Below are 21,382 nucleotides of genomic sequence, written 5' to 3'. Positions count from 1 at the left end.
TTTTGGTCACATACCTCGATGACCTCCAGGCGTTCATTGCCAAAATGTTGTTGCGTCTTGACCGCGGCGCCGCCGACGAAGCCATCGGCGTCCGCGGCGGCCTGCGCCTCCAGGGACTGGGCCAGGGGGGGCCGGTCGGACGACGAGTCCACCACCATGGGCTCGGTGCTGGGGTCAATTTGGGCTTCCATCATTGAAATCTTTAGGATGTCTGAAACGGACGCCTCATCGCCCGGGGGCCCCGAGCCCGACTCGTCCGCCAGCTCGGCCTCACAGCCGCTCAGGACGGGCGAGACGTGGGCGGGCTGGTGGTGGGGGCCGCCGAAGGTGATCTTGGTGACGGTGGCGCTCTGCGTGATGATTGGCTGCTATGTGACAAATAATATTTCATCATTAGCTGTAGTTTAATTTGAAAAGGTTCAGTGCAAGTGGCCAGTGTGGCCTGAGCTCAAATTCAGCCTTCCACCCATTTTCTACACTGCCACACGGCCCAAGCCCGGATTTGAACCCGGATCCTGCAAACTGTGAGGCAGATGTGGTAACTGGTTGGTCACAGAGCCAACCTGTAGTCCAAATGTCAGTTTTGACATTTTGGATTTCTAAAGTAAGTCAAACTCAGATACATATATATTATAGCGGATTTTGTTTTCTTGTTGAATAAGATAAAAAATAAGAATAAAATACAAAAAAAAGAATTTAAAAAAAAAATCAAAAATTTATTTAAAATTTAATTTTGGATTTGGGAAATAAAACTTTTGGGTAAAAAAAAAAAATGGAAGTAGTTTTTGTTGTTGTTTTGTTTGTGTTTAGGACATATTTATACATTTGTGACAGCAACAAAAAAAAATGTGGATATATATTGTGAAACAACAAAAATTGACTCAATGACCTGTCCTGGCGCGCCCTTGTCCGTGCCGACTGGGTGGTGCGCCTGCAGCGGCGGCGGGTGCGACATGGGCGCATGCAGCGGCCTGTGGTGGGACGTGGGCGCCTGCTGCAGTTTCGGCAGCTGCGGCGTGACGGGCGATGTGGCGGCGGCGGTGGCGCCCGGAAGCTTGGCCTGACTCTGCTCTCGTAGTTTAGGGAGCTTCTTGGCCGGCGAGGAGGAAGAGGAGGATGATGAAGGAGGCTGGCTGATCTGAGGTTTACTCTGCAGTTGTGGAGGAGGAGGAGGAGGAGGAGGAGCAGAAGTCTCTGATTGGGTGGCAGCGGGGGGCTGAGGAGAAGAGTAGGGGGCTTGCTTGGGGGCGTCCGTCTGGCTGGTGGAGCGGTAGAACAAGCCCGTCTGCGGGTCCAGGGTGTCGCCTTCCACCTCGCTCACCTCCAGCGCCGACTCGGTTTTAGCATCAGAAGGCTACAACACAAAGAAGGACATCAGAAATGGGCCCAAAACGGGGCACAAATCATTGAGAAATTGTCGGGTGTCCCGTCACAATCGACACGTTCGCCCGATTTGGGCTCAGTTGGTGAAACCGCTGACAAAGGATGACGTCTGCGTGTCGTCCATTTTTATACTGGACCGGTGCTGAGCGTTCTCCTCACCTTGAGGCTGATGTGCGCCACCGCGGTTACAGGTGGGGCGGCGACCTGCTTTGTTACCACGGTGACCTGGCCGACACCTTTCTGGGGGTCAGCGGAGGACACGGGCGCAGCCGCGTTGTCCTCTGCCAACGCGCCTGCTCTGCTCATTTGACCTTTGAGAGAAACGTCGGCCGTTTTGTTAGCGACGTCGGCAAGTCCGACGAGGTGGCGGCCGGAGCGTACCCGTCGCCGGGGCGTCGGGGGCGGTGACCGCTTCGCCCTCAGAGGCGGGCGGCCTGGATGATTCCGGGACGATCTTCTTCTCCTGCGCCAGCTGGATGGGCACCGCCATCTGGCTCAGGTCAATGTGGGTGTGCTGCACGGGTTTGGACTCACCCTTCTCCTTCACTACATACATATATGTATACACATGATATATAGATGAAATCCCAGAATACTTGCAATTTGGCATACAAACTTTTTTACAGAAACAAACTGACTGCCGGTTCTGTGCTCAGACCAAAGCAATAAAGCCATCGAGTGGCATCGTGGGGTCAAGTACGCATTTTGGAGTCAGTTGAGTGGGAATTGCCCAAAGATGCCACAACATGGCGGCAAGGCAATAGAGTACCACCTCAGTTCTCGACCACAATCCGCTCGAGAACAAGTTTGTTCGAAAACCGAATTGGTATTTCCCACGTCTGCGTACAGAAGGCTGCGTTACACACAATACCAACCCGTGTTGGCGGGTCAGCTGGTCGGACCGCGCACGATATGTTATTTCCGGGTTTTGTCGCAGGCGTTAAGAGTACCGATTTTCGTTTGTAAACAGAAGCACCGATGTGTTCGAGAAGCGAGTATTCACTGTACTTTTATTGCTTTGGCCTGAGCACAAAACCAGAATAAGCGTTAAATTTGCAAATACTCAACCGGGACTATACGGTGGTTCAGTGTCTCGGAAGACTTTTCCATTCCTGTGCGTCCTACCATGTTTCAGTTCCGCATTGATCAAAATCCCCAAACGAGCAGGTCCCCTCGAGCCTGACCTGAAGTCTGCTGCAGTTCCAGCAGAGCTTTAATGGTGGATGCGGCCGACTGGGATTCCCCGGCCGTCACCTCCTGGTAGATGATAGTTGGGGCCGACTCCACCGACACCTCCTGCTCCGTCCACTCGTTCTCCCTGGAGGACAGCACGTGCATCACGGGCTGGGGGTCTGGGGGGGTGAGTGGAAGACAACGTTTAACGATCATTTTACTCCCTTGCAGTCGAAAATGAGGGCTTGAAACGAGTCATCTCCCCAATCTTATTCGCTGACTCTGAAATCAATTAACCACACCAGGGCGCCCCTTATAATACATTAACACAGTCTGTACTTTAATAATTTTACCCAAGGAGTCAAATAAGTACCTTGGGACTCTTTGCAGTATCTATACTTCTACTTGAGTACAGAGTGTGAGTACTCTCCCTCCACCACAAACGAGGCGCACGTAGGGACCAGCTCATTCGTACCGTGCAATGTTTCGCCGGCCGACGCGCTGGTTTCCAGGACGCCCCCGTATTCGTCCTTGGCGGAGCCTTCTTGAGCGGCGACGTGGCCCGCCTCGGCCGAGCGGGTCACCTGCTGCAGGGTCTCGGTGACCAGCTGCCGGGTCTGTTCGCTCACCACGGCCGTTTGGAACACCGGTTTGGGCTTGATGAGCACCTGGAGCAGAAAAGCGGAGTGAGCGTGCCGCGCACAGAATTGTCGTCATGACAGTTGTGCAATTTTTAAAATGTTATCTTATCTTAACTTTTATTTAACCAGGTGTTCTTATTAAAATCAGAGAGAAAAACTTATTAGTAAGTAAACAGTTTTACTACTCATTCACTGTATCTCATTAATTTGTTTGTGATTTATTGTAAATAAGAAAATGAAAAATACTAATAAAATGAATTTCACTTTTACATTTGTCATTTTAAAAATGGCCGGCACGGCACGGTGGTGAATCTGGGTAACTCATTGGCCTCACAGTTCTGAGGACACGGGTTAAAATCCCGACCCCGCCTGTGTGGAGTTTGCATGCTCTCCCCGTGACTGCGTGGGTTTTCGCCGGGTGGGCACTCCGGTTTCCTCCCACATCCCAAAAACATGCCTGCATTCATTGGAGACTCTAAATTGCCCATAGGTGTGAATGTGCCCTGCGATTGGCTGGTGACCAGTTCAGGGTGTACCCCGCCTCCTGCTCGTTGACAGCTGAGATAGGCCCCAGCACTCCCAGCGACTCTCGTGAGGATAAGCAGCAAAGAAAATGGATGGATTTTAAGAACGTGTTTATAGGTTAATTTATTATCAATACTATAAAAAAAAATCTACATTGGGTTAATTTATTGTAAATAGCGAATGAAAAACATGGATACATATATTTATTGCTTCAAGTAAACTGGTAACTTAATTCTAATTGATCTAATATCAAAAACGGCGAGATCGGCTCCAGCTCACAGTCGAGTCTGACCTGCGTCTTGCCCTGCTGGCCGTAAACAATCTTGGTCGGGATGATTTTGGTGGCAGCGGACGGGGAGGCGGCGCTCAGGCCTTTGGGCTGCGTGACGATCATCTTGGTGATGGGCCTGGTGGTGGTGATGATGGCCGGCTTGGCCCCCGGGACGGCCTGCAGGCTCTTCTCACCCTGACCGCAAGTGGAAAGCAGTTATTGAGTAGATTCATCGTATCGTCATCATCGCGCGTGGTGGGAGCAGACGATTTCAGCATGACGGCACCGCGAGTGAACGTCTAGAGCAAGTCAGAGTCGGCGAGAGATACTAAATGAATTATAGCCATCATTTAAATGTGTGACGTTTAAGTCCAAAAGAAGATGTCACAGGACTTGCCCATTCTTTCCTCCTCACCCACAGGTTTCGCTGGACCAAATTCAAAATTGAATAAATTAAAAAATAAAAATCCAAACCTTTTCGGAAAAATCACAACAAGGTTTTTGTCCTGATTTCAGTTCAACTCAGCGGCAGCCCTTCACGTTCTCGCACCTTCAAGAACCCTGACCCCACCTCCCCCCCCGAAAAGGTCTCTATGGCGTGCGACTGACCCCCGCGTTCAACAGCGTGGTGACTACGTTCTTGCCCGGCAGCCCTTGGATGGTGGCCCCTTTGCCGCTGGTTTTCTGGACCACGATCACATTGGGTTTGGACGACATGGGAATGGTGGTGATCTTTGTGGTGGTGCCTGTGGACACAACAACATAGTTATCCATCAATATTATATTCTGTACACCAATTTATAATGTTTGTAAACAATACTTCTGGGTAGAAGAATGTCATGATCATCCCTGACCCAAACTGAAAACCATGACAAAAACTTGTGTTTTGGGGTTGTGTCGCGAGATAAACCCACGCGACCATTTAGTCCCTCTCCTCTTGGCGTACCCCAATCCCAAGACGTACTCGCAAATACACCTACCGGACACAATGTTGCTGCTGATGATCTTCCCCCCCAGCGTGGCCAAGGACTTGGGCACCACCGTGATGATGCTGCCACTCGTGGTCTTTACATAGGTGGCGCCCCCGGCCGAGGCCGAGATCCGGGCGCCGAGGTTCGGAGTGACGGTGGGCCGTGTGTAGGTCGTCTGGGTGGCTGCAAGCACAATGTCGCGCGTTGACCTTAAGCACAGTACCCTCGTATAACGGAGAGTCCAAGTATTGCTTTGCTACCGAGAAACTATGTTGAAGCAAGTTGAATAGCTTCATGCGTCGCCATTCATAGGCGATCCATTTTCCAAGCAACTTATTCTTTCCCAGAAGGATTTATTTGAAAGGCTGCCAACCTGTGGGCTGAGTGACCAGCTTGGTGGTCATGATGCCCCCGTTGCTGCTGACCACCATGATGGGGGAGGAGCTGCTGCTGGACAGAGCCACCGACGACGGCTTGGGCAGGATTTTGCTGGGCTGGACCTGCTGCGTGATGATCTTCACCCCTGCGCACACACCATCTTATCAAAATGCGTCCGTAAAAGACCAACACGACCGAAAAGAGTGGAAAACGGAGAGCTGACGCTGAACTGACTTGCTGCAAATGGAATTAGAAATATGATATAGAAAAATGCGGATTCAGAGGTTCAAGGTACATTTGGAAACAATGTAATTTTACTCCGCTACTTTGCAATATGTTTTCATGGAAAATGTGCTTGCAACGGTGACCATTTTGAAGCCAAAATCGTGTGAATTAGTAAAATTGATACATTCCAAAAAATGTCAAATTCAAATGTGTGTTTCCTGTTGATACAAATATGGAATCTCGAGGAAAAAAAAAAAAAAAAAAGAACGCTGAATACGTCAAGATCATTCCCAGGAGGTCCTGAATAAGTGGAATATATTTTGATGTTGGAATGGCTCAAATTGGTAATGGCGGCGTGAATATGTTGAATTTCTCTAATAATTTGGGACCTTTCTCATAGAAAAAGTGGACTCTGTCAAAAATTTTGAAATGTTTGGTACGGTGAACAAGTTGGAATGATTTTTCAATTTTTCAACAAAGGTCAAAAATGTTGGAATTTTAGAACAAATGTGGAATGCTTCGTTTCTTGTGGGGAACAAAAATGGAATTACGGTTTAAGCAGGAATCCTGAGTGTGTAGGGGAAAAAATCCAGGATTTCCTGAATAAGTTCAAAATTTTGACAGAATGATTGAAATTGGTTTACACAAATGTTGATTTTCGAGGTGAAGTTAATTTTTTTAAACCTTTGGGGGAGACTTTTTTTTCCCCCAATGAAAATGTGGAATTCTTTAAAAAGTAGGAATGTTTGGAATGTTGTAAATTCTATAAATGACAATGTTTTGAATCTGACGAGAGAGGTTAAGGAAGAGGTCAATTTATTACATTTCTCCATCGAGTCAAAGGATTTTTTTGGGGGAAAAATGCAGGATAATAAAAAAAAAAAATAGTGATTATGAAAATGTGAAAAACAGATCCTAGGATGTCCTGAACATTTCAACATTGGAGGGATTTGGATCGGTTGACAAATATTAAGTTTAAGGTAAATTTGTTTGAATTTTAATTTGGACGTTTTTGTTGTTGTTGGAAGGTGGGACTATAATTGACTCTACTATAATAGACATATTATTATCTATTCTATTTTTCTCACCAGACTCTTGCTTGATCTGAATGGTGGGCTTGGGGCCCGGCGAGCTGGCAGCGGCAGTGACAGCGACGGTCTGGGCCTGGCCGACCCCGGACACCCCGACGGTCGACGCTTGCAGCTGTTTGGGCGACTGCTGCTTAGGAAACTGGCTCAGGATTTGCGTGGGGGAGCCCACCAGGGTCTTCGGAGAGGGCAACCTGGCAGAGGCAACCTTGACGCCTGCCGAGGAGGCGCCTGAAGCGCGAAACAAGGACGTGTTTTGTCACGAATGAGTCTGCTGCCTTTGACTGATTAGATTATTGCCACGGTACCATTTCAGTATCGGTATCGAGGTCAAACACACACAAAGTGGAGAACTTGACGACGCCACTTACACGTGGACACAGTGGACATGACAGCCGAGGGCGTCGAGGAGACCACGTTGGTGACGGCGGGCGTGGCCGAGGGGCTGGAATTGGCTGCTGGAAAGACGACTGTCTGCTTCTGGGTGGGCGTGGTCAGAATGGTGCTGGAGGCTTGCTTGGACACTCCGGCGTTGTTGTGGGACTTGGACAAGATGTTGGGCACAAAGTTGGAGCTGGGCGACGTCGTCACGATAATCACCTGCAAGGGAACCCGCCGGAATTTTATTACCATTAGGATCAGACGTACATGAATAGGTGGCGCCCACCTTTTGGGTGGCGGTGCTGGTGGTCTGGATGGTGGGTTTGGTGAAGGTAATCTTGACAGGCGACAGGTGCGGCGGCAGCGAGTTGGCGATGCTCTGCATGATGTTGCTCATCTTGGGGCTGCCGCTCACCATTGGCGCCGCCGCCGCCGCCATGTGCTTGGCCACAGGTGGCGACAATTTGGCCACCTCCTTCAGCAACACCGGCGACGAGCTGGACGAGTTGGTACGCCGTCGCTTGCGTGGCTTCTCGTCCTCGTCGGAGCAGCTCACGCCTGCGGGGGGAGAAAGTCAAGTGAATTTTACGCATCTCACCCTTTCCATAACGAGGACTCGCAAAGTGCTCGACTTGGTGCGATTTCACCGACTTTTCACGTAGACAGTGCTCCCGCTGGGCAACACCACCACGCTGGACGACGGGCTTGGCGGCCGCGGGGACTTGGTGGCCGTTCCCACGGCGCAGCTTGTCGCCGTGGAGCTGGTGGACGTCCCCGTCGTGCTTGTGTAGGAATAACACACCACCACTGCCATGAAGAGGGGGAGAGTTTTCCTTACTAAATGCGTGCAGACAGCCCACTATTCACTCTTGGTCCACGATTCACAAATTCACGTTTTTTTTTCTTGCTCTTCCTTAAAAAAAAAAAAAAAAAAAAAAAAAAAAAAAAAATGGCATAACATGCAACGAGATGGTGCCAAAGTCACGCCTAAATAAACTAGCACCACTACTGTCGTAGCGATGCTTCTCAACGGAGAAACAAGCTTTGAATAACTGGCAGAAGATTAATTTAGCTTGGGTTGTTGTGGAAACTTTTCTCTGCATGTGCATTTGGGGTGCATTTTTTTCTTGAAAATCAAATAATCTGTAAAGCACTTATTTTCAAGAGTACGAAGTTTGAAGTGAAATCTGATCTTACGTCATAGCTTCAGTACTTCAATGTGAGTCATCTGACTTATCGGTTTATTTAGTTTAGCGCCATCGTGTGGTCAATTTTATGTATTTCAGTTGTGGCAGAAAATTTGTGCGTTGAGCACTGCAGTGGTGGCGGTGAGGTTCACAACAAATAGCAATTTGGCCTACGCCGAACATTCAAACTCCACAAGGGAAGGCCAGAGCCTAGATTTGAATTACTTGTCATCACTACCATACATTTTATCATAATGGCAATTTGATTGTATTTCTGAGCAAAAGAACTTTTTAAAAATGCCACTGTACTTCCCTTTGTTGTGACACTATTGCGACCCCATGTCACGACTGCAAACCCGGATCAAAGAGCCTTGAAAAGTGATGTCACAGAGTATAAAGTCCTCCTCTGTTCTCTTTGGTGTTAGTTGAGACTTCAGTGAGAACACGCAAGCGAAAACTGAAGGAGGAATAGCCGAGTGGAGCTTTGGGTATGTGGTCAGCTTTGTGTCACAACAGCATTATTATGGTTCTTTCTCTTGAAAATTTAACGCCGGATGGTTTTCGTTCATTTCAGCTACCGATGAAACGGACTGATCTAAAAATAGAGATCATTGAGGTGTGGTGGCTAAGAAGGTGGCAAATTTCACGCAGTTCAATGCCGAAAGTCATAGGCCGCCATATAAATGGCGCGTGAATCACGTTCGTCCCATTGGAGGCCGCCACAACACATCGTCCATTTCCACGTAAGCCCAACGTCTGCATCCTCCTCTCGAACGCCGACCGCCCTCGTCTTCCTTCGCCGCGCCCGTCAACCTTCTCTCCCCACACACACCTTCCTTGTTCCCCGTCTCAGCCGGCAACAGCAAGGTGGCATTGTGAGTGGCAGCGGCGCTGGCGACCGCGTTGGCCGTAGCGGTGAACGCCGTTTGCGGGACCAGCCTCGGCATCAGCGGGACCAGACGGCGGCCTTCGATGGACCACTCGGACGAGCTGTTCTGACCGGCCATGCTGCGGGGACACGAAAGGTGAGGCGAACTTGATTTCAAGCGAACTGCTCGCCAAACGGTGAACTACTCACTGGTAGGCGATGGTGCAGAGGCGTTCGTCATTGACCGCGCGACGGACTTCGGCGCGGTGGCGCTCAGTTGAGATGCTGAGGAGAGGAAGCGAAGTCGGCTTTACGCGATCAGGATTTTTGTGGCCGATCACCCATTAGGGAGTTTAAAAAAAAGATCACCGATCCGATTGCAAGATGGAGTGATAAGTCTATTTAAATGAAATATTCATTTAATGTACAGATATTTGCTTTTTTTCATCTATTTATGCCAGTGAGGCAAAGTGACAGAACAAATTAATTGTCTATTATTAAATGGCAGTAAGTACATACAATAATTAATCTCCCTTGTCCGGGTAAGCGGCTTGGAAAATGGACGATGGAATAGACTTTTTTTGACATTTTGGTATGCTGGTGTGCCCTGAGATTTTTCTATTTTAATGGATCTACCTCGGCTCCAAAAAGGTTGGAATTGGCTGCTCTGGTCAGTATCACGCGTTCAACGGAACGACCACATCGTTACAAACGACCGTGAATTAGCTCGCTAGGTTACGTAACGTTTCGATGGCTTGCAAGCCGCGTTGTTTTAAACCACAAGCAAGCCTTACACAAAGAAGTTCTGTGACTACCAACGCACGTTTTGTTTCTCTCATTTTCTTGAAACGCAATCAACGCGATTCACGTGTTGTCGTCCCCACGGTAACAAGTGGAGTCATGTCGTACCTTGCTTGACAAGATAAAGCCCAATGATCATAAAAAAGATGATGCGGCGGTATTGGAATACAGCTTTTGACTGCAGTAGTCTGGCGTAGTGCAATTGTGAAAGAGCAAATTTGTCTTATAGTCAGATCCACGCAATAAATCTTGTCACGCATCCGCCTTGTCTCTCTCAATGCAACTTTTTTTTTTTTTTTAAATAACTTTATTGGGCATCTTATATTTACACCGATACATCAAAAGACACAAAAAACTATATGAACACCATCCATCCATTTTCTGATCAGCTTATCCTCACGAGGGTCACCAGTGTGCTGGAGCCTATCCCAGCTATCATCGGGCAGAAGGGAGGGTAGACCCTGAACTGGTTGCCAGCCAATCGCAGGGCACATGGAGACAGACAACAGCCACACCCACAACCATTCTTTAAAATAAACTAGCGTTGGCCTCACAGTTCTGAGGACCTGGGTTCGATCCCGGCCCCGCCTGTGTGGAGTTTGCATGATCTCCCCGTGCCTGCGTGGGTTTTCTCCAGGCACTCCGGTTTCCTCCCACATCCCACAAACATGCAACATTAATTGGCTACACTAAATTGCCCCTAGGTGTGTGGTTGTGAGTGTGGCTGTCTGTCTCGATGTGCCCTGCGATTGGCTGGCGACCACTTCTGGGTGTACCCCGCCTACTGCCCGTTGACAGCTGGGATAGGCTCCAGCACTTCCCGTGACCCTTGTGAGGATAAGCAGCAAAGAAAATGAATGGATGTATGTGCACGACTGCGAGGCAGGGTAAATGTCTTTCTCGGAGCCCAAATTATGACATCAAAATAAAGTAGCAAAAAATTTCAGCCGTCTAAAAGTGACATAAGAAAATTGTAGAATGCAATTTCTGTAGAAATTGTCTGAAAATATATATGGAATATGTGTGGAGAATTATTTATTTGCAGAATTACAATACAAATATAATGACAACTGCACAGATTTATAGCGATTGATCTTGCTTGGTATTTTATGTCCTACTCCTACTGGGAATTTTCATAATCCTAACATCCTCATCGCAGGTTTGCTAACATAACAGCAAATCAGTAATCACAAAATGGGAAACAGATCTCTACAAGATGAACAAAGCGATGTATGTGGAACGTCACGTGACCAAACCTGGAAAACAGGCGAGCGGACTTACTGCGTGTACAACACTTAATGACTGATGAGAAATAGTTTGAAGTCGAATTTTGCCAATAATTCAGGAATGTTGTCCTCAAAAAATTTAAATACTACCAACAAAAACGGAATCGGATGTAAAAATCATTTCCAATGTATCATGAATAAGAAGAAGTTTTCTTCATGGAAAATTTCAAATTATGGGAAAAGGGGGAATTTTGTCAATGTCGGACAGAAAAGGGTTCGGGCTTTACAGAAAAGGGGGCGCACGCTAGCATTACCCGAGGATTTTGGTGAGCTCTCCCAGGAGATCCTTCTTGTCCTTGGTCAGGTCTCCTTGGGCCCGTAAGGCGCTGATGACGCTGGCGTACGCCTCCAGCTCTGGAGACAAGAGAACATGCATGTTGATGTTGTGGGAGCTCCAACACCACAAAAGCACCTTGACCTGAACTTTCTGGAACAATGTGACGAAAGCATCACTTTACTCCGTAAAGTTAAAAGTATCCTATAAATTGACCCTCGACCTTCTTTCAGCCAGGAGGGATAGATGAACCCTGGTTTTGTTCTCATTTACAGTTTTGATGGGACTCTTAGGCAGTGCTCATATTAAATAGCTTTTTTTTTGTGCAAAATACTATTGTAAAATAAACCACAGCACACATACAAAACTTTTTTTTTGTTTTAAATCACACATGTAGCTGTAGCGCAATAAGCTAGGTTGGCATCCTCCTAAATTCCAGTCAAAGTGAGTAAGTCAGTATCAGGCATTTTTTTTTTAAATGAACAAACTTCAACATGACAAAAACTGCTACTTTAACTTTTCGAACAGCTTCTCATTAACTGAGCCGCTTATCCTCACAAGGGTCACGGGGTGCTGGAGCCTATCCTAGCTATCTCGGGTGATAGGGCACACCCTGGTTACCAGCCAATCGCAGGGCACACGGAGACAAACATTCGCAGTCACAATGACACCTAGGGGCAATTTAGAGTGTCCAATTAATGTTGCAGGTTTTGGGAATGTGGGAGGAAAGCGGAGTGCCTGGAGAAAACCCACGCAGGTACGGGAGAACATGCAAACTCCACACAGGAGAGACTTGGATTTGCACCCCGATCCTCAGGCCTGTGAGCCAGACGCTATTAGCAGTCTTCTACCGTTCCACTTTAATCTTTTCATCAGTGAGTTATTTGAAATCAGTTTTTTATGAACAAACTACTTTGAAATTAATCTTCCGTGACTTGGATTTCATGTTGACTCCTCTGTTCGTCTTACGTTTTAAGGTTTTACTGTACACCATTTATCAGTCAACTGTTGTGGAACACAGGACCACATTGTGTAGTATTATTTGTCTTATTTTTCATTAATTTATTGCCAGCCCTCCCAGTTAACATGGATATATGACTTCGAAAGCAGTCAATGGCAGTGAATGACTTTTAAGAGTATTTTGAAAATCTTAGTTTGATTTTCACACAGCTGTTTTGACAAGCGATACCAACTTAAAGCACACCCAGTTTGCGGAGTATCCTTTTGCACTCATCTCTGCCCAGGTCAAGGATGGTGGGCCAGACCACCGGCATGGTCCCAGTCAGCACCGGTTTCTCCAGCTGAATCATGAGCTAAAATCACAAGAATAATAGCAACATTACAGTCCTCAAAATGCATTGTGCAGTGCACCGCCCTAAAAAAAAAAAAAAAGTGTATTTTTTTCCACAAGTAATACATAATATTGAAGCTTGAGAATAAAAGTAACACGATGAAAATATCTAGTATTCGGCTGCGCTTGTCTCGTTTGTTAAGGCTTCTGCTCCAAGAAAATAACGGGAAATAGCTTGTGGACAACGGGTGTGCACATTATCGGATCTTTTTTCGAAACACAAACGTCCCCCGTTCAGGTTCGAAAACGACAACGTATCGATAAAGGTGACAGTTTTGCAGCATTGCCCCATATACTGAAAGCGATATTTGGGAGGGGTGGAAAAACCCCTGAAATGACTGACGATATAAGCTCTGCTAAGGTTCTGTCTTACCTTCCGTTAGCAGGACAAACTCAAGGCCTCGGCAGCGTTAAAAATGCACAAACCCAAACACCCATGGTTGACGGTTATTTTTTATTTAATCCACTGCATGGCGGTAGGATCCCCTGATGAACGAGACAAACAAAACACCCGATAAAGCAGCTAAAAAGTCAAAGGTTGAGCTAATGTTTACGTTGTCTGCTAGCTGAGATTAGCCCGATGGATGGAGTTTGCTTCTTCGTGATTTTTTGGAAGGACGTTTTCGTCCACGATTTATTTCAGTGCTGCCACCTATCGACGACACAGTGCATTTTTTTTCAATTCAAACAATCATGGCGTGCGCCGTTCAAATAGACACACGTCGAGCTGAAAACACATCTACACGACTTTATTGTAATTTATTGCGACCACAAGTCGGTGTGTTGATCGTTTCATAACACTTCAATCCTCAACAACAGGGAGTTAAAAAAATAACAACACAGATTTCCCAACATAAATCGTGAGTTAAATCAGTGAGTCGAGAGGATTCCGATGAGCATTTGAATGCAACATTGTTCCCTACACTGGGTCTGACCGAGGCGAGGGGAAAAGAGGGCACAAGCGAAAGAATTTCCTTCAATTTTACATCCATGTGAAGTCTGGGGAAAAAAAAACAACACACACAATCGCCTTCGACCGAACGAGAGAGGGACGACGCCAATAACAGCGGACGCGAAGGGACACCAGGGATAACTTTGGATTCGGGATTTTTATCCGGCTGAAGTTTGACACAGCCCCCCCTCTCCCCTCTTCCATGACACAACGGTGTCATGACTGAACACTTTTCCCACGGAAAATTGAAAAAAAAGATATCACTCGTCTCGGAGTCCTAAGGAAAGTACACTCCGCTGGAGCGTTTTTTTTTCACGGGACACAAAGAGTTTGGAAAAAATGGAACATACTTAATGCAAAAAAAGCTTGCTGAGCAGCGGCAGATGTGATTTTTTTTTAACCCCCCCTTCTGGAAACACTCCCAAGGAGAATATAACAGACTCTGAGTCGATGCTTTAAAGCAATCCAGCACGGACTATTTTTAATTACACTAAAAAGGATTTAGAATCATGTTATTTGGCTAAAAAAAAAGTTGAATAATAGTAAGGGAAGCCCAATGAGTGGGACACAGACAACGCTCACTGATAGGTAAGCTCCCGACATGCCGTCTTTGCATGCGATCTGACTTTGAAAGTTCATTTATCAGATTATGTCTTATGTTTTGTGCACATGTATGTACACGCCGATGGAACGAGAAGGTAGTTATCGACCCGAGGAAGAGTAAAAACACTGTAAAGTTGGAGTCATTTTGTCGAGATCGATGGGGAAACTTTAAATTCCCCTTTTCCAAGACAGTTCTGAATATATTAAAACACTAAAATATAGCATGATGTTCACTCAACCATAGGCAGGATCAACTCATCAGTTGTACAATGTTGGAATATTACAAATATTACAATTTCATAGCTTTTACACTAGATGCTCTTTTGGATATGAGCAGCGGTGTGTTTGCATCAGATATAAACTTTCAACGTTGGTTCGTGGGACCCTAAAACATGTCCCCACGTGTTTTGTGAGACTTTACATAGATAAAGCTTCTGTTTTGCCACCCAGACGTATGAAGTGGACATTATCACATGTGCAAAACAGCCTGCAGAAGCCGGAAATCTCGACAGATTCTTTCAACAATGCCTCCTTGTCTAATATGTTCCATTTGAGAACTTCATACACCTCTGTACTGTCACGAAAGTAATCCAAATACGACCGATGTCAAAGAGTCAAAGCTGTCAATTTAAAGCTCAGTTTTCAGGGTTTCTCCCCACCACCACCACCCCCCCCCCCAAAAAAAAAAAAAAAAACGAACTAAAACTCACGCATGACGGCGATGGAGCATCAAAACAATCGCTCATTTGATTTTTTTTTACCTTTTTCCCGCAGTCTCACATTCATAACAGTGAATAGCTTCATGTCGTACAAGGTCATGATAACAAAACAACTCTCTGGAGCTGATCTAGTGAATTAATATGTTCCAAACATCATGAAAAGCTGGCCATCGCAAGTTAACCGTCAATTGTGTCCTCGCGCCTTTGTAACAACATAAAAACTTAACAGCATTCTTAAATTGAAAGTTTAGAAGTGGGTGAGCTATGAGTTAGCACGAGTTAGCTGTGAGTTCATCTTTTTTTATCAATATTACAGCGACTTAGATGTTTATTGGTGACTCTTAGCCACCAGTGGCTACTTTTAGCTTCAATGGCAACCGTGAGCATTATTAGCATATTTGTTAGCATTGTATACTTATGGAAGCACTCGAGTTTATCTTTAGCGTTGGGTTAGCGAGCGTATTAGCGACTGTCATTAGCTAATTTCACTAACTTCATTCACAATTAAAGCAAAACTTTAGTAACACTTTGTTTTAAAAGTATGAAAATACACAACTGTTAATAGTACGATTAGTAATACTCTTTAAATATCACCGCTTTAGCGAAATTTTACTGGGCAGCCAGTTGTGACGTGACTCAGTCGTTTTTGGCGCACGTTTTAAGTTCCATTTCCTGTTCTGTGGCGGGCCCATCTGTGTTGGCAGCAGTCCAGAAAAAAAACAGCACAAAATGTGCTTTCATTTGTTGGTAAAATTGTATAACAAATGAAAAGTGTCTACATGGAAAAAATACATTTCTTACCCGCAACCTTGTGTGCATTCCATGTGGTAGATTTTTTTTTTTCTTTTCCACATCTTGCTGAAGTTTGGCCTCATTTGTGTTCTATTATCTCAAGCAGGAAGAGCAGGAAAAGGTTGAGTTGCCTGGCAACGGTGCTGCCAACGTCTTTCTTTCTTTTTCTTTCTTCCCTTTTCATTTCTTTCCAAGTGTTTCTCAGAGGAAAGAATCTGCCCCGGGACAGCGGCTCGTTGCTAACATCTGTGCAGTGGTGGGAAGTAACCAAGTATAAATGCTTGACTGTATTTAAGTTGAATTTTCATATTTCTGTGCTGTACTTCAGTATTTGTTGACAACATTTTTTTTTACTTTTACTGCCTGCATTTTAAAACAGACATCTGCGCTTTGTCTTTTTTACTTGCCATTAGCGCAGGGGTGTCAAACTCGTTTTTGTCGTGGGCCGCATTGTAGTTACGGTTTCCCTCAGAGGGGACGTCATGACTGTGAAACCATGAAAATCTTTCACAACGTGAAATTGATGAAGTAGTTTTGGAATAAAAAAAAAAATCAAGCGTAATGGGTTTTTCCAACTAGTGTTCATGTTTGGTAACACGAAAATGATTGCAATAGATCACCTTTGTCATTTATGATGTGAGAATTTGAAATTTTGGTAGAGATTTGTTGATATATATGACTTGCCTTCGCGGGCCACATAAATTCATACGGCAGGCCGGATCTGGCCCCCCGGGCCTTGGGTTTGACATCTGTGCATTAGCTAATAGGTTTTTTTTTGTTTTGTTTTTAAATTGTTGTGCCAAGTTGACAAAATTAATATTGCAGACATGAGACAGTTCAACATTATATTTACTTTTGTTCTTCGGTACAATTCAGTCAATACTTATTTTTCACTTTTACTCGACGAGTTGGATTTGTACTTTTTTTTTGTTTTGTTTTGTTTGTTTTTTAAACAAATATCTGTGCTTCTACTTGGGTACAGAGGGTGTGCACTTTTGCCAACTCTGCATCTGTGATATTTTTACTGACCCAGAACAAACTTGACAAAAACACTTGAGTGCCCCCCCCAGCCCTCCACACACACACACACACACACACACACACACACACACACACTGCAGACCCGCCGAGGCTCCTGTCAGTGCAACAACACTGCAAGCCGCTACGTAATTGACGAGATTTGGAAAGCAAGGCAGCTGTTCTAAAAATAGTCTGCAAGAAAAAGAAGAAAAATAAACATGAGCTCAGTCCAGTGTTCTCGCTCTAATCTCAAGGATAGCGGCTATTCCGACAATATTATGCAATATTGCTGCAAATACCACGATGCACTTACTGTGTGTCAAGCCAAAGTATGGTTGAAAGAAAATAATAATGACTTAAATGAAGAGGAAAAACATCTAGAAACAAAGCAGACATGATTTACACATTATGTTGATATCTAAAGACAAATTTGAATCTTCTCCATTAGTTCCAATGACAGTCAGCAAATGAGCCGAGTATTGATTGTGATGGTGCGGGAAAAGTGTATCACATTAGCTTTGGATTTGTTTTCTTCCTAAAAACTTCATTTAAAAACTCAATTTTGTGTTTACTTATCTTTGACTAATTACATTTATTTGATGAAAATTGTGACAAATGTGCAAAACAAAACACATTTTTAAAAAAACAGCTCGCCATTGTCACGTTCTACTGTAGTATCTGTGACTTTGAGTGTGCATGGCTTTAAGAGGCGGGGCCTGCCCTGGTGAATGACAGCGGTGTCAGCGAATGAGAATGCAGAGTCGGTTAGCTGTTAACTAGCTGACCCGTTATCTATGTTTTTGTTCCTGATGGGGAAAAGCGATTGGCCTGTAATCTGGGTTATGTTTTAATTAATCATGAGATCATTTCTCCGTCACTGATGGTGTTGTGGTACACAACGCCTGCCTCCTGTGCGGGTAGCGTGGGATCGATTCCCGCTCAGTGATGGTGTCGATATCTGCCCCGTGCGGCTGACGAGCGGCCAGTTGAGGGTGTAGTCTGCCTTTCGCCCGAAGCTAGCTGGGATAGGCTCCGGCTTTCCCGTGACCCTTGTGAGGATAACGGATGGATGGGGATAGTTGCAAATGTGGAGACAGAAAAAGCCAGATTCATTGATTGTCGCATTTCTACAACTAGATATGGCTCACGCACGGTCCAGTTCGATAATGCAGGTTCTCCCCCTTCTTCAATCCTGCGCATTTGGTCTTTGCCCAGCACTTTTGCTCCCGGACAAAAGCCCGCCTCCTCTCCCGGACGGGAAGGGGTGACGTCACGTTCAAACAATGTCCTTCCTGGCTGACATCGGGCATCGCATCGGCTCAACATGGCGAAGGCTCGCACGCTTCCTTTTAACCAAGATTTGTTTTTTTGGGCCGGTGCAGTAGGAATGTCAAAATTGTATATTTTAATAACTATAATGGCAATTCCGTGGTTGTCCACTCTTGGTTTAATATAGTAACAATCAGCATTGGCTTTGCAATTTTGCACTCATATCAGAATAATTCAACGCATCATTTGCTTGAAGTTTCACATTCAAGGCAAGGTTATTGTGACTTAGTTTATGAAAAAGTAACAACGATCATCTCCATTCTTGACACAGCGTCGAGGCCTTGCTTCACATGAGCTGTATATTTATTATTTTGTTTTTGTAGGCTTGCTGACACTTGTGGTTATTAATACAAAGTAATAAGGAATTGCTCTGTTCTTGATATTACTTTCTGAGTTTTTTTTCTGTTACTTGTTGCAAAGTAATGACGGTCATCTTTAATCTCAACAATTTTTCCGGCTAAAAAACGCAAAAGCGCTAATTAGTGTCCCGCTAAAAGAATCTCCCCTCAGATAAAGTGCATCTCGCTTCCCTCAAAGACGCTTGTGCAACTCCTCCGCGCCTTTCCCAGCCTCCTCCCACATTCGGGAGTCTCGAGCGGAGCCAAAAAAGCTTCCTCCTGTCTCTCGCTTTCCGGGAATGTGCCCCTCCAAGCCCCCCCTCCCGTGACGTGGTGGCCATTGTTGAAAAGCCCAGGGCCTCCCCATTGTCACGGCAGTCTAAACAAAGCCCCCCCGTCCCGGCTTAATACGTAGAAGCGGTCAAACTTTGCTGTTCATGTACAAACTTTTAAGTCTTTTAAGCCTGTCATTTTTCTATTTATTTTTTTATTACTTGAATTTTAGAGCATGCATAATTCGATTAGCTGTAGATGATTTTGGCAGAGGTTGCAAGGGGTCATTAGGGAACCGTTTATGCAGTGGACCCTGGATTTAAGAGTTGACTCCTTCTTTCCTGGTTTCCTCCCACACCCCCAAAAACACACAAAATTAATTGGACCCTGTAAATTGCCCGTTGAGAGTGCGGCTGTTTGTTTTGATGTGCCCTGCGATTGGCTGCCAACCAGTTCAGGGTGTACCCCGCCTCCTGCCTGTTGACAGCTGGGATGGGCTCCAGCACTCCCTGCGACCCTTGTGAGGATAAGCGGCTAAGAAAATGGATGGATGGATATATGTATAGCCCACCTTTGGCCCTCTCCAACAGCAATGCATTCCAAAGCGGTCAAGAGAGCGCGACTCCCATATTGCTATGCCGGCTGTCGCATTAAATTTTTTTTTTCCTCCATAATTGAGCACCACATAGTTGTTATTTTCTTCAAACAGCGAATGTATTTGGAAACAATTATCCGTATATTTTTTCCTTTAATCTGTTGCTATTTTAAAACCATTGATACTTTGGGATTTCATTGTTATTTACTCGACTAATGCAGTATAAATTCAGAGACAAAAACCAAATCTGAACCAGTGGACCGAGATTCAGCGCCATTTATTCTTTGAATACTCAATGTAATCGGATACACAGGGGATGGGCAAACTTTTTGGTTCGGGGGCCATATTGATGTTTAAAATTTGACAGGTGGGCCATGTCACAAACAAATGAAAAGTAACGACAAAAAAGGCACTAGTGTTATTTTACTTGTAACCCTCTCTGGACCAAATAAAATTTTGCAGAGAGAAAAATCTGATACTTTCATAAAATGATACTCTGGACTTCAAATTTTCGATTAAACCTGTTGCAAATTTGCAACCCCTGCCCGTCGTGTTATTTTACTTATAATGGGAACTGTTTTGTTCCTCAGGACACCAAGCATTCTCAACAAGGATCCTCCAGAGAGGAAGCTGAAGAACGACAAATGCGTCTTGCTCAAACACGAGTTCGACCCCACTGGTGAGAAATTCCCGTTGAGTCATTCTTTTTGCTTAAAGGTTTTGTGGCTCAGAGTGAGGTAAGCCACGTTGTACTTTTGTTGATTTTTTTTTTTTTTGCGGCGATTCATCTTGCTCTCGCCCCGCAATCTCGAGGCCAAATCACGAGCTGCTCGGTTCATTTGTTTGAAGTCGGAAAACGGCGCGACGGGGGCCAAGTGTGAGTCAGAGGGCTTTAGCGACATTGAAGAGTGTGGGGGGGGCACTTATCCTGTCTAATTTTTTTTTTCATATTGCGAGCGGTGTTGAGAGAGGAGTGGAAGAGTTGATAAACATCATGTGACTGATTCGAAACAGATGAAGTCAAACTCCTGACTGTGCATTTGTCCATTCTTATGTCCGTTAAAGTAACATTCACAATGCCACGGGGCTGAGTAGAGAACCTTGTGCAACGCCATATTTTTGTTTTTCCCCCCAAATTCCAAATTGTGCATTTTGAAGTTTGACTGTTAATTTTAAACTGTGTTGCATATAGTCGATTGTTGGGGACAAACTGCCTTTGAAAAGCCATTTCTCTTCTGGACCCCTTGATCCTTCACTTCCTGTGTGAACAATGTTTCCCACCAATGCGGCAAAAGCTTGTGAAATATGAGCATGCTTTCGAAGCCCCTAACGTTTAGTGGCGCTCGGGATCATTTCCACGTGCTCCGCTTGCAGCTCGCCTCATTATCACGATTATGATCGGGATGAGTACCGCGCAGAGTGTCTGATGTGCGTGCGTGTGTTAATGACAGGCCTTGTCCAGCGGTGTGTGATAATCCAGAGAGATGAAAATGGTTTTGGGTTGACGGTGAGCGGAGACAACCCGGTGTTTGTGCAGCTGGTCAAGGAAGGTGAGGAGAGCTCTCTCACTATCGCGCACACACAAACACATACACATTGATCTACACGCTTATGCAGAAAAACACCGTTGTGTGTATGTGTGTGTGTGTGTGTGTGTGTGTGTGTGTGTGCGTGTAACGCTTCATAGATGGCGCTGCAATGCGGGCAGGCGTCCAGACTGGAGATAGAATCATTAAGGTGAATTATTTACAGTACAATAAAATTGAACATATTTGATTGCCATCCACCATTTATTCACTCATATTCCGTTGGGGTCCGCTGTTTGTATTTCTTGTGTTTTAGGTTAACGGGACCTTAGTCACACATTCAAACCACACGGAAGTCGTGAAGCTGATCAAATGTAAGTACACGCGTTGATGTCGAGGCGGTAAGTATGAAAGTATGAAATAATATGTGTA

At 45.4% G+C, this 21,382-nt stretch overlaps 2 protein-coding genes and 1 long non-coding RNA gene across 6 annotated transcripts in view; 2 read left to right on the top strand and 1 right to left on the bottom strand.

Annotated features, from left to right (window-relative positions):
- Positions 1–16,252, bottom strand: part of emsy (EMSY transcriptional repressor, BRCA2 interacting) — an 18,304-nt gene extending 2,052 nt beyond the window's left edge. The window contains exons 1-19 of one of the 3 annotated variants that reach the window (XM_061804361.1): positions 15,634–16,252; positions 12,657–12,765; positions 11,433–11,532; positions 9,302–9,376; positions 9,056–9,231; positions 7,688–7,843; positions 7,323–7,594; positions 7,027–7,255; positions 6,656–6,886; positions 5,338–5,487; positions 4,974–5,147; positions 4,603–4,739; positions 4,015–4,188; positions 3,032–3,224; positions 2,568–2,735; positions 1,765–1,929; positions 1,543–1,694; positions 890–1,354; positions 15–368 (exon numbers count right to left, since the gene is read on the bottom strand). In XM_061804361.1, coding sequence (XP_061660345.1) covers positions 15–368; positions 890–1,354; positions 1,543–1,694; positions 1,765–1,929; positions 2,568–2,735; positions 3,032–3,224; positions 4,015–4,188; positions 4,603–4,739; positions 4,974–5,147; positions 5,338–5,487; positions 6,656–6,886; positions 7,027–7,255; positions 7,323–7,594; positions 7,688–7,843; positions 9,056–9,231; positions 9,302–9,376; positions 11,433–11,532; positions 12,657–12,762 — 3,477 coding nt within the window. In that variant the 5' untranslated portion in view covers positions 12,763–12,765; positions 15,634–16,252. Of the gene's footprint in view, positions 1–14; positions 369–889; positions 1,355–1,542; positions 1,695–1,764; positions 1,930–2,567; positions 2,736–3,031; positions 3,225–4,014; positions 4,189–4,602; positions 4,740–4,973; positions 5,148–5,337; positions 5,488–6,655; positions 6,887–7,026; positions 7,256–7,322; positions 7,595–7,687; positions 7,844–9,055; positions 9,232–9,301; positions 9,377–11,432; positions 11,533–12,656; positions 12,766–13,176; positions 13,411–15,633 lie in introns of those variants that run through there. The other 2 variants (XM_061804360.1, XM_061804362.1) reach the window with 2 other exon arrangements.
- Positions 8,009–12,846, top strand: LOC133492273 (uncharacterized). 2 transcript variants are annotated; one of them, XR_009792599.1, is made up of 4 exons: positions 8,009–8,711; positions 8,798–8,966; positions 9,077–9,248; positions 12,697–12,846. It is a non-coding gene; the product is annotated as an uncharacterized LOC133492273 (long non-coding RNA). The 2 variants fall into 2 exon arrangements; XR_009792600.1 differs by lacking the exon at positions 12,697–12,846 and adding an exon at positions 11,483–12,076.
- The window catches only part of LOC133492272 (rho guanine nucleotide exchange factor 12-like), a 22,123-nt gene continuing 14,502 nt past the window's right edge, over positions 13,762–21,382 (top strand). Inside the window, 5 exon segments of the mRNA XM_061804364.1 lie at positions 13,762–14,343; positions 20,015–20,103; positions 20,876–20,974; positions 21,112–21,161; positions 21,267–21,324. Coding sequence (XP_061660348.1) covers positions 14,312–14,343; positions 20,015–20,103; positions 20,876–20,974; positions 21,112–21,161; positions 21,267–21,324 — 328 coding nt within the window. The 5' untranslated portion in view covers positions 13,762–14,311.

This window comes from Syngnathoides biaculeatus, chromosome 18 (assembly GCF_019802595.1).
Source record: "Syngnathoides biaculeatus isolate LvHL_M chromosome 18, ASM1980259v1, whole genome shotgun sequence".
NCBI lineage: Eukaryota > Metazoa > Chordata > Actinopteri > Syngnathiformes > Syngnathidae > Syngnathoides > Syngnathoides biaculeatus.
This window is presented reverse-complemented; position numbering and strand designations above follow the sequence as displayed.